This window comes from Macaca mulatta, chromosome 16 (assembly GCF_049350105.2).
Source record: "Macaca mulatta isolate MMU2019108-1 chromosome 16, T2T-MMU8v2.0, whole genome shotgun sequence".
Classification (NCBI taxonomy): Eukaryota; Metazoa; Chordata; class Mammalia; order Primates; family Cercopithecidae; genus Macaca; species Macaca mulatta.
In genome coordinates, this window is record NC_133421.1 from 79,194,312 (window position 1) to 79,209,644 (window position 15,333).

General features: G+C 38.9%; 1 protein-coding gene across 10 annotated transcripts in view; it reads left to right on the plus strand.

Moving 5' to 3' along the window:
• MAP2K6 (mitogen-activated protein kinase kinase 6) overlaps positions 1 to 13,289 on the plus strand; it is a 142,569-nt gene extending 129,280 nt beyond the window's left edge. For 9 of the 10 annotated variants that reach the window (XM_077968526.1, XM_077968528.1, XM_077968527.1 and 6 more), the window contains one exon: positions 810 to 13,289. In XM_077968526.1, the coding sequence (XP_077824652.1) occupies positions 810 to 835 (26 nt within the window). In that variant the 3' untranslated portion in view covers positions 836 to 13,289. 10 annotated transcript variants of the gene reach the window in all.
• The last annotated feature ends 2,044 nt before the right edge of the window (positions 13,290 to 15,333 follow it).

A 15,333-nucleotide genomic window follows, 5' to 3' on the forward strand; every position in this document is an offset into this window, starting at 1 on the left:
AATGTCAAAGGCAAGGGCTACCTTCCTTGCACATTTACTGTTCAACAAAATTGACTTCTCATTCATTCATCTTTCTCCTGAGAAATAAAAGTGCATACACCTGGCCCGGCATAGTGGCACATGCCTGTGATCCCAGCACTTTGGGAGGCCGAGGCAGGTAGATCACAAGATCAGGAGATCAAGACCATCCTGGCTAACACAGTGAAACCCTGTCTCTACTAAAAGTACAAAAAATTAGCCGGGCATGGTGGCAAGCACCTGTGGTCCCAGCTACTCGGGAGGCTGAGGCAGGAGAATCACTTGAACCTGGGAGATGGAGTTTGCAGTGAGCCAAGATTGCACCACTGCACTCCAGCCTGGGCAACACAGAGAGACCTCATCTAAGAAAAAAAAAAAAAAGTGCATACACCTATGAATTGTCTTATTATCTTACTACTATATTAGCCTAAAATGACCTTGTGGGGCCCAGGGCTATTTGTAAATCAGAGTTTGGGTTGTTTTTTGGTCAATCTTTGTATGTTGCCGTAGATGAAACTTACATAGCATAATTACTTTTTTTTTTTTTTAGTTTAAAGAATATAGTGGAAACCTAGAGATATCAGGATGGAAAGAGTGACAACTAAGAGATACCTTTAAAACGTTTGCATCACTAGGTGTGTGCTTGATTTTGGAAAGGGTAGGAAGAGCCCAGCCTAACTCAAATAGGGTTACTTAATCCCTGTACCAAGCGGATCTATTCATTTGCTAATCTCATATATTGTTTGTCAGTGAGAAATATTAATGCCATGTTTTTTCTTTTTCTTTTCCAGCAACATCCATTTTTCACCCTACATGAATCCAAAGGAACAGATGTGGCATCTTTTGTAAAACTGATTCTTGGAGATTAAAAAGCAATGGACTTAATCGGTTGACCCTACTGTGGATTGGTGGGTTTTGGGGTGAAGCAAGTTCACTACAGCGTCAATAGAGAGTCATCTTTGAGATAATTGAACCCTTCCTCTGAGAGGGTTTTCTCTCCCAATTTTCTTTTTATTCCCCCTCTTGAGGGGGCCTTGGGATCTATAGTATAGAATGAACTGTCTAGATGGATGAATTATGATAAAGGCTTAGGACTTAAAAAGGTGATTAAATATTTAATGATGTGTCATATGAGTCCTCAAGCTTCTCAGATTTCTCTTTTTCTTTACAAAATGAATGCATTAGCCCTGACAAAAAGGTGCTACAGTAGTGATGAAATTATAAGTAGATTTGTAGTTCGTCCCATTTATTATTTTAATATTTATGTTTAAGTGCTTGCTTGAAAAGATTCCATTTTATACAAGAAGGGAGATTCAAAAAAAAAAAAAAAAGACAAGGTTGGGTTGGCAATATTTATAGGGCTTTTATTTTTTAAGTTCAATTGTGTCTGTGATCCAGAAGAAATTATTTAATATGCATCTTTGAGAATATTATAAAAATATCAAAAAGGAGCTCTTCTTGTGACATGTCTGTTCCAGCTGTTGTGACTGCTGCCATTTTTGCAAACATCTGCCCAATCCTGGGTGATCACCACATCTTTTAGGGGAAGTGGCGAGATGCTCTGGTCATTACTCTTTTCCCCAACTTTGGAAAACGTAAAAATCACTCATATCACAGCTCAAAGAGTAAAACATTTGGTTCTCCTGACACTTGTGGTATAGTATTAGTGGAAAGTGATTCATAATATGATTTTATATCCACCTACCTATTCATCTACCTGTGTGTGTGTTTCTCTGTATATTTGGCAATTCGCAAGTCCTGCCAAATGGTTTCCATGAGCATCTCTGTTTGGTAAGGAGGACATTTGTCAGTTTTGAGGGGGAGATGTGTTAAACTACAGAAAAAAAATGGTGCCTTCTTCTGCGTTTGTCTCTCCTGCCATGTGTAAGTTCTAAGGATTGCCTTTGTAGTTAATGCACTCTTTGGCTTTGTTTGTTTTCTTGTTCAGTGAAGCAGCCTTACTATTCATAGAAGGGCTAGAATAGGAGAAAATTAAAGGTGGTGAGTAATTATTTGATAAGATGAGGAAATAATGGGAAAGGTTGAATTAATTGCTAGGCATGGACTACCAGACAACCACAAGTTGAGTTGAGGCCACATTTTTCTTTAGCAGCGTGCAATAGCTGACTCCTCTGTAGGAGATGAGCTTCATCAGGAGCTCCTAGCAGGTTGACTAAGCAACAGAATTTCTTTCTCGTGGCTAAATATACCCACAGGTTCTCTGATTTGTAGCTCTAGGTTTCTTGATGATCAAGGAGTGAAGTAATTGACAGGGAAAATATAGACCTATGATGAATAACCAGGAACCATTGTTTTTGGACAAGGAAGGACAGAAGATTTTTATTTTAAAAAGAAAAAAGAAAACCATACTTTTTCTTTCTTGGCCTCAAGTTCAATATGGAGAGGATTGCTTCCCTGAATCCTCTCTTCCTTCCCCTTTTAGATTTTGAAGTGCAATCATATATTTTTCTCTGTTTGCATTTTTTCCTCTTTGTTCTTGACAAGGAAGAGTTGCTCCTGCCCAGAATGAGTGTGACACTTCCGAACACTTCTTCATATTCAGTTCCAAGATATATCTGTTTGATTAAACATGAGCTTCCTCTGCTCTGAAGCTACCTCTGTCCTCATTTTATTCTAGCCAGGAAAGGAGTATCACCCTAGTGATGATGGCCATTCACTTTCCCATCTATCTTCCTAAATCTGGAAGTTCTTCTCTTTGAGACCAAGAGAAAAATTGCAATTGTGTTCCTTATTTTATTCACTCATCTATGAAAACAGGAAGCAATAGGAAAAAAAAAAAATCCGGTTACTCCATTTTAGCTTTTGGTGAATGATGTAAAGCAAATTGTCTCTCTGGTCCAGGTCCAATTACTCTTACCTGTTTTTCCACTTTGAGACATTCTAAACAAAATGTGTAACTTCTCATATGTATGCCTCTCCCATCTGTGAACCTAGGCCAAACTTGCAAAAAGAATCATATTAATAGTAGGGTAGAGAACAAGTTAGTCTATGGTTCTCAACCCTGGTGCACATTGGAACCATCTGGGAGCTGTGAACACTGTCGCTGCCAATGTTCCAGCCACCAGAGATTTGGATTTAACTGGTGGGGCCTAGGAATTGGTGTTTTTTTGTTTTTTGTTTTGTTTTGTTTTTTTACACACCTTCATGTGAAGCAGGGTTCAGAACACTGACCTAGTACCTTCTAAAGAGAACTGACTTAAATTTACTTTCTTTTGAACATTTGCAGTGAGTAACATGCAGAGAGTAACAAGAACAGGTCCTATTTCTTTCCCTGTCCTCATCAGTGGAAATCTCTTTGTAACTATGAGGGAAGGCATGTTCTTGGGATACTGATAGGAAATTTAGAACACCTTTTCCCCAGAGAAGCAGTATTTTGCACTGTTATTAAATATCTTATGCGCTAAAGTCAAAAGAATGACTTGATAGCCTCACGAGACTAAATTTTAGAGCATGGTTTTGTGTTTGGAAAACTGTGTTGTAAGTTTCAATCAACTAGCTTTTGAAAAAGTCAAGATACCTAAACTATATATAAATTGGGAGTATTCTGTACATATAGATTTATATATAAAGACATCTGTATCCACGGATGACTGTCAAAATAGTTAATGCCTCACCAGCATAGACCATCTGAATATCAGCCCTGTCTACACCTCTCAATGTATTACAAAATCAGTATAGCTCTACAAAAGAGATCCTACTTATTTCCCCAAATGTATTTGATTTTGTTTCATATAATTGTCCATGTTATAATTTTTGAAAATGTTTATTAAAATAGTCATTTCTCTTGTGATATTATTAGTTTAAGAGGTGTGCCCCAAAAAGTAATCTGCATAACTTTTAAGACAATTACCCTATGTTTGTATGTATCAATGAATATTGCCCACCAGAGTAGCCACCTTGAGAGACTCCGTATTTATATAAATAATGCTATTAAATTATTTTTACCATTTCTCTTTCAGAAAAGGCTTTAGAATCTGTTCCCTCCCCTGAGATGTGTGTCATCATTGGAGAATTATTACTTTTGTTGTTGTTGTTTGTTTTGCTTTTTACAAAAATCCTTACCAGGTGTTTCCCTCTGATTTACCTGCCTTGTTGATCAGATTTAGCACAAAGCTGTATTTGACAATTTCTAGAAGTTAAATCGTCCCTCAGAGCTGGAGTTTTAGCATCACTGAATCTTTGTAAAACACCATGTCATGGGCTCTGAAGATAATTTCAAATGAAGATTTCCACACCCCGCCCCCACCACCCCTGCCCAAAGGGCATGATTATTTTTAAGTAGAGTCATTCTTCCCCCAGAATAAGTGTAATCTCCCGAAGTGACTACTTTGAAGGAGATAGAACCCCCATAAAGGTATAAGTTTGTTGATAAAATATCAGGTAGTCACCGATTTTGCATGTGAAAGTCACCTATTTTCTATGATTGAAGGCCCTGATGACGGGGAATAATCTCTTTCTTCCTAAAGACTGTGTTTGGTCACACTGATTTAATCAGAAAAAAAATGGGTTTAATAAGCAGCTTCTATCACATTTAAGCCATCTGAAATGGAAACGAGTATGTATGGGCATGGCTTGAAATTGTTTACATTTTACAGTTCTTGTATATCCTTCAAGCCTAACAAAAAATTGTATGTGCCAGAGATTCCTAAACTTTCTGTGTTCAGTTGTCTTAGTAATTTTTTTCATGGTGCCCCAGGCCAAAATGTATACTTAATAGTTCAGTGTTTTAAGTAATTAGGTCCCAACAGCTTAATAATAGCAGTTTGCACAGTGTCCTGCATATGACACTACGTTTCCCTTAAAAATTTCTAACACTGGCTGAGCACGGTGGCTCACGCCTGTAATCCCACCACTTTGGGAGGCTGAGGTGGGTGGATCACCTGAGGTCAGGAATTTGAGACCAGCCTGACCAACATGATGAAACCCCATCTCTATTGAAAATGCAAAATTAGCCGGGCGTGGTGGCACATGCCTGTAATCCCAGCTACTCAGGAGCCTGAGGCAGGAGAATTGCTTGAACCCAGGAGGCAGAGGTTGCAGGGAGCCGGTAATGCGCCATTGCACTCCAGCCTAGGCAACAAGAGCGAAACTTCATCTCAAAAAAAAAAAAAAAACAAAAACTTACAATATCTTGCTAAGCCTGTGAGCGTGCTGTGGTGCCTTGGGATATCTCAGTACATAATTTGGGGACCACAGATATCTGTTATGCCAATGTTTGCACTGTCTGCTGTTGGTGACCCTCAAAATGGAATTCTTGGCCATTCAATTCTCCACATTATTTCACTCTTTGTTTTGTTATTATTAGTATTGTTATTGCTTGCCATTGGCTAATTGATTTTTTTTTTTTTTTTTGAGACGGAGTCTCGCTGTGTTGCCCAGGCTGGAGTGCAGTGGCCGCATCTCAGTTCACTGCAAGCTCCGCCTCCCGGGTTTACGCCATTCTCCCGCCTCAGCCTCCCGAGTAGCTGGGACTACGGCGTCCACCACCTCGCCCGGCTAGTTTTTTGTATTTTTTAGTAGAGACGGGGTTTCTACGTGTTAGCCAGGATGGTCTCGATCTCCTGACCTCGTGATCCGCCCGTCTCGGCCTCCCAAAGTGCTGAGATTACAGGCTTGAGCCACCGCGCCCGGCCAGGCTGATTCATTTTTTAATTGCAACCCTATTCTTTGCTGTTCACCAGTCCTGCAATGCCATAGTGTCTTAGTCTAGAAAAATGCAATACTCACAAGCCCCAGCATCGGAGGAGGCTGGTGCTAAGATGGACAGGGTTCCTGATTTCTCCCATTGAATTGATTTAGTGTCTTGGGAATTATAATCTCAAAGGAGGCAGAGAGGGGTTAATATTTCATAGTTTATCACTAAAATGTCTTTGTTGATCAAGGGGCTTTATTAGTTATGCTCAGAGAAACAATTCTGTTTCTCTTAAAAGTGTCTAACAAAACACCTTTTTCTTTGGCCTGAAAGGACAATGGATACCTAGTTCCTAATTTCCTACCCAAATGCTGTTTTGGCTATGTTACTCCCTCTGACCTCGAAGGTAAGATTTGTATGTTTATAAAATTTATTGGAGCTGGTAGTCAGATCTAGTAAAATGAATTAAATGTCTATTGTGCTGGGATTTTGCCTTCTTAACATCTATGACTTGAAGAGGGATTTCTTGGCTCAAAGGATCTTCTGCTTTTAATGAATTAGCAAGTGAAAAGGTATTCGAATAAATGTCAACTTCATAGGACTTTTTTTTAAATTTTAATTTTGCAAATAGAAGGTGCAGTTTTCAGTTAGGCCTCTGAAAGTTTGCATAGTCAGATGGAAAAATGCCAGAGTAAAATCTAGGAAGAAGGAGCTACCAGACCCAATAGAATGGAAAGAAAGCTATTTTATTCTAGGAGGTCTGTGTTCCTTTTGTGTTTGAGTGGCTCTAGCACCGTTAAATGTGCTGACAACTAAAGATGCTTCTTGGGGGTTTTTTGGTTTTTGTGGTTTTTTTTGGCTTTAATTTGGGTACTATGGATTCTTTTGGGAATCTATTGAAAGCTAGGACCTTTTCCCTAGGAAAATTTACATTGTATATGAAACATAATTTTGCAAACTTTTTTTTGTTGTTGTTGGGAGGAGGCTGCAGTTTGTATAGCCCACAGGATCAGTAGCTCTGTTCTGTAGAATATTGACTGTGACATCCTAGACCAGGGTTGGCAAATTTTTTCTGTAAAGGACCAGATAGTAAATATTTTTGGCTTTGTGTTTTATACCATCTCTGTCACTCAACTCTGCTGTTGTATCGTGAAAGCATCTATAAACAATACACAAATGAATGAGCCTGGTGGCTGTGTTCCAATAAAACTTTATTTACAAACAAAGCAATGGGCCAAATTTGGCCCACAGGCCCTGGTTTGCCAACACCAGTTTTAGAGCATTAAATATAAAACTCTAATTGATTAACTAGATGTGTAGAGCTCTTCCATTTTAGTGACTATTGAGCTCAGCTGCTATTGAGGCAGATTAGGAAAATGGACATAGGAAACTGGTTTCAGAAAGGATGAAGACTGTTCAGTTCCATGAAAGTTGCTTGTTAATTTTCTCAGGTAAGTATGAATTGTTCTGGAAGCTGATAGAACAATTTTCTTCAGATCAAACTGAGTACTTACTTTTTCCATTTCTATGCAGTCACCAACATAATTTACTTCAATTTGGAAATAAATGTCACACTTCTCTTAGTTGTTAACTGTATCTTTGGCTTAGGTTATTTGCATTTTCTTTGTTTCTTTCTGTAGTGTGGTTTATACACAAGGAGAATCACGAACCCAGACACTAGTCAATTTCTCTATTCCCTGAACTGTACTGAGATTAGGGAATTTGGGAGATCAGACTTACCTCAAATGTAGAAGAAGACAGATGGAGTTCTTAACCTTTTCCAACTCATCCACCTCAATTATTTGTTCACATTTTAAGGAAGTAGGAAAGGGTAGTTTGAAATTACAAAATTTGTTCTCAGGTGTTCTTAAAGCTCCCTGTTCTCACTGCGACAGAAGACTCAGGCCTACCCCTTTTGTGCTGTCCCACAAAAGTGAGACGAGTACTTCTCTTTTTTTAATCATTGGTAAATTTCAATTTTAAGGAGCCTATGGAAAATGCCTCCTTTCTGATGTGATTTTCTTGGGTTGCTGGCCCTAGTTGAATTTCTGGGCCTTGTACCCTCTAGTGGAAGTCCTGTCTTCCCTATAGAACCAGAACAGCTATGTAATTTGCTTCACCTTCTGTTAAGACTTGCACTCTCTTTGCCATACAGAATGCTATAAAAATGACAGTCTGCCAGTGACTGAAGCTTTCTCATTTTTTTTCTTCCAGAACAATAGCACACATCTTGGTTAAAGCTATAGTCTCTTTATTATTCAGAAACATTCTTTTTCCTGCTGCACCATTAGGGAGACATACCTTATGCTTAGAATGATAATTGGAAACTCCTTAAGAGGGCATATTGAAGTATTTGATCTGGCAGTTTACCTAAAAGAATGTTTTCTCTTCACCTAGGGAAATAAAACCTGAATTCCAGAGCCTTCAAAAGAAATTATCCTTCCAGGGGAAGCACATTGCCACCAAATACATCACTCGCTACCTGTTCCTGGTGACTACACAGAAGATGTGTTATTTTTCTGAGGTTTAGAAAGTCATTGTTTACAGCTATGCAAATATCATTGTGCTATTACAGATTTTTCTGATGAAGTAGTTTGAAATCAAGACGTTAGTTGAAGGTAATCTTTTCAGTTTCTGATCCAAATTTCTTTTTCAAGCAAAATTCCTCTGAAAGCCTCTTTCCTTATAGAGGTGATAAAGGCACTAGCCTAAGCAGAAACATAAAGTAAAAAACTCTGTAGTAGGGAATTTTTGTTGGTGAGAAATCAGTATTGTCTTGTAACACAAACACATATTAATAGAACTTAAAAATATTCAGCCTAATTCCTTGGGACTTTCAGTATCTTGACATCACTTGTATTATCATTTCAACTCGGAAATTGAGCCCTTTATTTTTGGGAGTTTACAGTTAAATTTTGGAAGACTTGTATTTCTTTCTTAGATGTTGTCAGTATGAATAGAATTTTTTTGTGGGCAGTTCATCTTGATGTGCACCGTAGCTTTGTCCAGTTTATACTTTTGCATTTCTGAGATTCAGGGTCTTTCTTAAGAAAGGAGGCTAATGTTTAAGACCTGGAGGCTGAATTCAGGGAGAGTATTGGCAAGTTTAAGCACTTCCTTGTGTCTTAATGTGGGAAACAGAACTTTCTAAGTAATCTCTGGAGTTTGTAGCTTAGACCAGGCCTTCAAAAGTCTCTGTTTTCCTTTGCTGCAGTTTGCTTGTTATTTCTCTGCCGGTCACAGATGACCTGGACTGACTTAATGTTTTTGTGGTAAGGAACTGATCTGGCCATTTTTATATATCAAAAATCAAAGTCAACAATTTTGTATCAGTCTGCCTAAATGAACTCTATTGTTTCCAGTTCTTAAAAAGTTAAGGGCTATCTCAGAAAAGTTTAAGCGAAACCCTCATTCAAAACATGCGACCTTATAATAAGAACTTCCTTTAAAAGACAAGCAGCAAGGTTGGGTATCCGATTTCGCTAAGTAATATTCTACTGTGGTCAGAAATGAGTCATTTGCATCATTTGGTCACTACCAATATTTGTACTGGAGTCTGCAAGATATTTCAACAAAGTAAGTCAAACCACTGTCTTAGGGGATTGTTGCTGGACTTTGGAATATAAGACTGAACAGTGATGTGAAGTTATGTTTGGGGGCTGGAAGAAGAGATAAATGCAAAGGGTGGTGCTAAATTAGGAACCCCTTGAAGGAGCAAGCTGATTAAAAAGAAAGCTGGCAGACAAGTATATCCTTTAATTTATTTGCAGTGTTACTGTATTATAGAGATGATTTCCTATGGGAAAACCCATAAAAAAGTCAACCCTTTATTGTTATTTTTTCCTTAAAAATACTAAGCTATAAGAAGATTCAGAGAGTGGCGTTAATTTGGATATCAGAACATTTTCTTTTGTATCCCTAGTGTTATTGATTTGAAGGAGCTACCATTTCAGACAGATGGCTGAACAAAAGTAAATGATTAACGGGAAATATGGTTGAGAAGAAGGAACAGTATGCCTCAAGCATTTTTAGAATATACACCTCATCCATCAGCCTCCTCTGGGTAAAGAAGCACAAATACCAAAACCTGAGCTCCTTAACCTTTGGTTCCAGAGGGCAGACATTTTTAAGAAAGGTGGATGTTAGAGAAGGTTACCTGATGAGCAGACTTCTTTCCCATAATGCAGAGAACTGTGAATGTTCTTAGAAATACACTACAAGTCTTCACCAGATGAACTAGATTTTATCATTTTAAAATATAATACTGAAAGCCAGTTTGAAGTTTCAGAAGCCATGCATTATAGGGAAGAAGTAGTTGTTTTATTTTATTTTTCTGATCTCAAGTTGTTTGTCCTGTTGTATGTCCAATACTTGGGGAGATAAGAGTGAGGTACAGCTGTGGTTTTCAGACCATATTCACTGGTGCCTCTGAGGGTCTCTTGTTGTGAACAGAAGGGAAAGAGCGTGTGATGAAGGTGAACTCTGCCTATCTGAACCTCTGTCAACCTCCAGTCAGAATATCTGGCTTCTAGTATTGTTCCTTTTAACTGGAAGTCTCTGTGGCCATTAAACACTTGGGAACGTTGGATTAAATGACCACTTTAGAACTTTAAACAGTCTCAAATATGGGAAATGTTATAGCCAACCATGGCTGTGAGTCCCTGGCTTTTACTGTATTGAGTATGCTCACAGAGATAGGGAGATAGGTGGCAAGAAGACAGGGTCATTTAATTTTAATTGAGCATAAATCATTTTGAAAGAAAAGTGCAAGGAATTGATGTGTGACAGCCATGCGTTATAGATCCTTACATGGGGTATTTTCCTAAAGTGGTTGAGAATGACCTGATCTTTGTTCACCATCTCAGTGACAAGGAGTGGAGTGACTGGGCTCTTCATATGCAGTGGAATTTTTACATTTCTAGGTTTGCAGAGGCAGGAGTTACCATTTTTGTTCATTGACCTATCAGAAAAAAAGCAAATCCTTTGGACAGTGTTGACACAGACAGGGTATGGTCTGAGACTCAAGCTAACAGAGCTACCCCTTGCTGCATTTTACAAAGGTGTTATAGGTGGAGAAGGGTAATGGAAACCTGGTACAGCTTTTAGAAGCTGGAAGCTATGGTGGTGTATCTGTCATGAACTGCACACAAGGGAATGCTTCACCACCAACTGAGTCATATCAGGTGCCTTGGACACACACATAAAGAGTCTGGTGAATTCTGACAGTGTTATGTTTGCCACTAGAGCAAATTTAACAGCTGGGGTTTCATAGCAACTGTTTCAGAACACTATATGTGCCAAAAATTTACATTGGGCAGCAGTTTGTAGTGTTCTTGGCCAATCTCTGCATAAAAGCCACTTGAGGAGTTTTGATTAAGAAAATTCTGTTTATCTCCTGTATTACCTCTGTGTTTGATTGATTCTTTAGTCTCAAATTTATTTTCTGAGTGGAGTGATTTTCTATATGAACTGAAATGATGTTTTAATAGAATAATAGGTATTTTTAGAGGAAAAGTATTTTGTGTGTGTGAGTAATTACACAACTAGGACATATTTCCTATGACACTGAGTCATCAAATTAAGTCATTTAAAACTGAAAGAGGTGTTAGGAATGTAGTTTCAAATTATTTAAATACATGAACAGTTTTCTATATATTTTGTGAAAATCTTGAGGAGACACTAGAATTTCTTTATGGAATTGAACTTTACAAGAATTTTAATAAAAGAGGTGGATTTCTTCAGCTTTCTTTGTGCTTCAGTTTCGTAGCTGAAAATGCTGCTTCCATTTATTAATATGGTCTTTGTAAGAAAACACAACAACACGTTTTCTTACCTTCTGTAAATTTTGAGATAGACACATGTTATTTGTATATATGATTGATTGTTTGCCTATGTTGCACCCTAAAGTTATTTTCAAACCATTGTCTATTGTAAAGAGAGCCTTTGGGCAAGTGGAAAATGCCCTGATGCTAGAATGAGGTAGTTCCATAAGCTAGTTAGGAGCTTGCTACCTCTTGTTGATACCTGAAATATTCTGAAAGGAGATTGGAGAGGTCCTATGCACCCCTGTCTTTCAAAACCCATCTCCAACACTTCAAAGTAGCGTCTCTGGGGAGTTTGAAATAAAAGAATGAATGCTATTCAGTGGATTCCCTCATTGAGGCCCCCATCTTTCCTGCCAGGTGCAGCTTTTTCTGGGTGGAATCATCTCTTCTTTATGGATTGCCGCATTGTCTCTTTGTGAATGAGGCAGGCTGAACTGTAGAGCACGAAACTCATTAGAAGTTTATAAAGGAAAGACCTCTAAAGCATGTGGGTGGAGTGTTTCCATGCTCTTGAGGTGAATATTAAAGTTAAATTCTGGCCTTTGGGAACTCTTTGCTTGTGAGCTGAAGAAGGAAAGAAGGAGTTGGGGGTGTATATCAAATTTTGTGTTTTTCTATATGGAAATATATGAGCATCAAGTGATCACTTCAATAAGGCCTCAGGATTGTATTTAAAATACCTGTTTTGTGGGACAGCATGCCTTTGTTTTCTTTGCCTGTTGGCTTTGGTGGCTCCAAACATTTTCATTTTAGGCTGGCTTTCCTGTTACCCAGGTTGTGTGCATTTTTTTTTCATTTGAACTATTGTTTATCATTATTAATGATGTTATCTCAAAATCCTAAAGCCAAGGAAATAGCCAATATGCAGGACTTGCAGTAGATATAAGCATTGGTGTTAATGTAGGTTAAGTTTTAATAGTGTTCCCAGAAATATACTGAATTGAGGGATAATATAGCTTTAAAGAAATTATGTTTGTTTTTAACATTTGGAGAAGCCACCTGTCCTGGGTCCCTATTCTTGAGACACTCATCTTTTCATGCAAACACCATTGATGGGGGACAAGCCTGGATGATTGACTTCTATCAGTCAATAGACAAAGAATTATAGTAGTTGCCAAAGGTGAGGGTAATTTTGCCTTACAAGTATGTGGGTCATTCTGTGGTGAAATTTCCCATCACATCTAGTGAAAAACAACCTTTTCATTTCCCTCCTTTCTAATCCAAGATCATATTTTTAAAGTAGGTTTCTGATGTATCACGAAATATTTCTGTGAATCTGTGTTTTTGACCAAGGAAATGGCTCAGATGTTAAACCACATGGTTGTTCCCCGGTTCATCTGGCTACCGTTCTGGGTCCCCTCTGACCACCTCAAAAAGAAAATGAAATTGGGAGATTAAATCAAGCTTGACCTCCTCTTTTAATGAGGAACTTTCACATCGACTTCCTATCTCAGGATATTCTTCAGTTTCATACTGCTGAGGAGAAAGGAACAAGCTGCAGACACTGTAACTGGTCTCCAGATGTGTGTATATGCGTGTAAAACTTCACACCGTGTGTGTTTTGTTCAATGTTGTGTCAATCTACACACTGACTCAAACAACAGTTTAACGATAGAGAAGACAGTGATAATGGCAAAAAAACACCCAACCACCTTTTTCCGTCAAAGTGCTTACTATGACTTTCATAGCTGGGCCAAGCAACATTAAGTATTCAGGAGCAAAGTGTTCTTGAAAGAAATGGTGTGTTGATCTCATAAGAAAATGTACAACCAATAAAAGACATTTTAAAAAGCGTAGTGAGTCTGTACATTAATTGAGCTGTTGGAAACCCTGTGTTCCAGGAACATGGTATAAAAGGCTCTCCTGGTAAAAGCTTTCCTGGTCTATATAGTCTTGTTATTCTTTCTCTATGCTTCTCCTATTTCTACCACCACACTTCCAAAACAGACTAGAACAAAACCTAAGAACACAACAGTATTGCAGTTATATTAGTCTGTTTTCATGCTGCTGATAAAAACATACCTGAGACTGAGCAATTTACAAAAGAAAGTGGTTTAATGTACTCACAGTTCCACATGGCTGGGGAGGCTTCACAATCACAGTGTAAGATGAAAGGCATGTCTCAACATGGTGGTAGACAAGAGGAGAGAGAGAGCCAAGCTAAAAGGTAACCCCTTATAAGACCCTCAAATCTCTTGAGACTTATTCACTATTGTGAGAACAGTATGAGGGAAACTGCCCTCATGATTCAATTATCTCCCACTGGGTCCCTCCCACAACACGTGGGAATTATGAGAGCTAAAATAATTTGGGTGGGGACACAGCCAAACTATATCAGCGGTCCTGAAGACTCATTAGAAAATCATTTCAAGGCCAGGCGCAGTGGCTCATGCCTGTAGTCCTAGCACTTTGAGAGGCTGAGGCAGGCAGATTGCCTGAGCTCAGGAGTTTGAGACCAGCCTGGGCCACATGGTGAAACCCCATCTCCACTAAAAATACAAAAAAATTATCTGAGTGTGGTGGTATGCACCTGTAATCCCAGCTACTTGAGAGGCTGAGGCACAAGAATTGCTTGAACCTGAGAGGTGGAGGTTGCAGTGAGCAGAGATCATGCCACTGAACTCCAGCCTGGATGACAGAGTGAGACCCTCTCTCCAAAAAAACAAAAACGAAAACAAAAACACAAAAAAAAACAAAAAAAGGAAAAGAAAAGAATTTCATCTCTAGTCTACTTCAGACTCAATATATATCTATATTTTTTCTTCCCCGAGACACAGTCTTGCTCTACCGCTCAGAGCTGGAGTGCAATGGCGCGATCTTGGCTCACTGCAACCTCCGCCTCCTGGGTTCAAGCAATTCTCCTGCCTCAGCCTCTTGAGTAGTTGGGATTACAGGCGCCTGCCACCACGCCTGGCTGATTTTTGTATTTTTAGTAGAGATGGGGTTTCACTATGTTGGCCAGGATGGTCTCGAACTCCTGACCTCGTGATCCGCCCACCTTGGCCTCCCAAAGTGCTGAGATTACAGGCGTGAGCCACCGTGCCCACCCTCAGACTCAATATTGTAGGCAGCCTAGATTGGAAGTGAAGGCCAAGATTTTAGTATTAAAATCAGATAGGTTTTGGTAAGGATGAGTCCAGATGGATCCAATGAAAAGATTAAGACCAACTGTTTTTTGGCTTCCATGTGTTGCTGACACTGAACTATGAGGTCAACTAGTCATTCAAGTTTTTCCTGGTCCTATAGGTGTAATATTAGGAAATTTGCTTTACATGATCAGTCAGTGTGATGATCCAGATGTTCTGGGAAAGAAAATCTTAGTACAAGTAAATATGGTTGAGTCTGCACAGTTTTCTGATTTCGCCTATAAATGGAGGGACTAGATCCATTTCACCTGTATCCATGTTAATCCAGTTTAGAGAAAAGTTGCTAGACCTGAGTGTTCGTATTTGAGTGGATCACCGTTATACCAAGAAGCACACATTTATCTCTAGCTTGCTTCTTTTTTTTTTTCTCAAACTTTTAATTTTATTTTTATTTTAAGTTCCAGGGTACACGTGAAGGGTGTGCAGGTTTGTTACAAAGGGAAACTGTGTGCCATGGTGATTTGCTGCACCTATCAACCTCCCACCTAGATATTAAGCCCAGCATACATTAGCTATTTTTCCTAATGTTCTTCCTCCCCCCACCCCACCCCCCAACTTAGTGTGTGTTGTTCCCCTCCCTGTGTCCTTGTGTTCTTATTGTTCAGCTCTCACTTATAAGTGAGAACATGCGGTGTTTGATTTTCTGTTCCTGTGTTAGTTTGCTGAGGATAATGACTTCCAGCTCCATCCA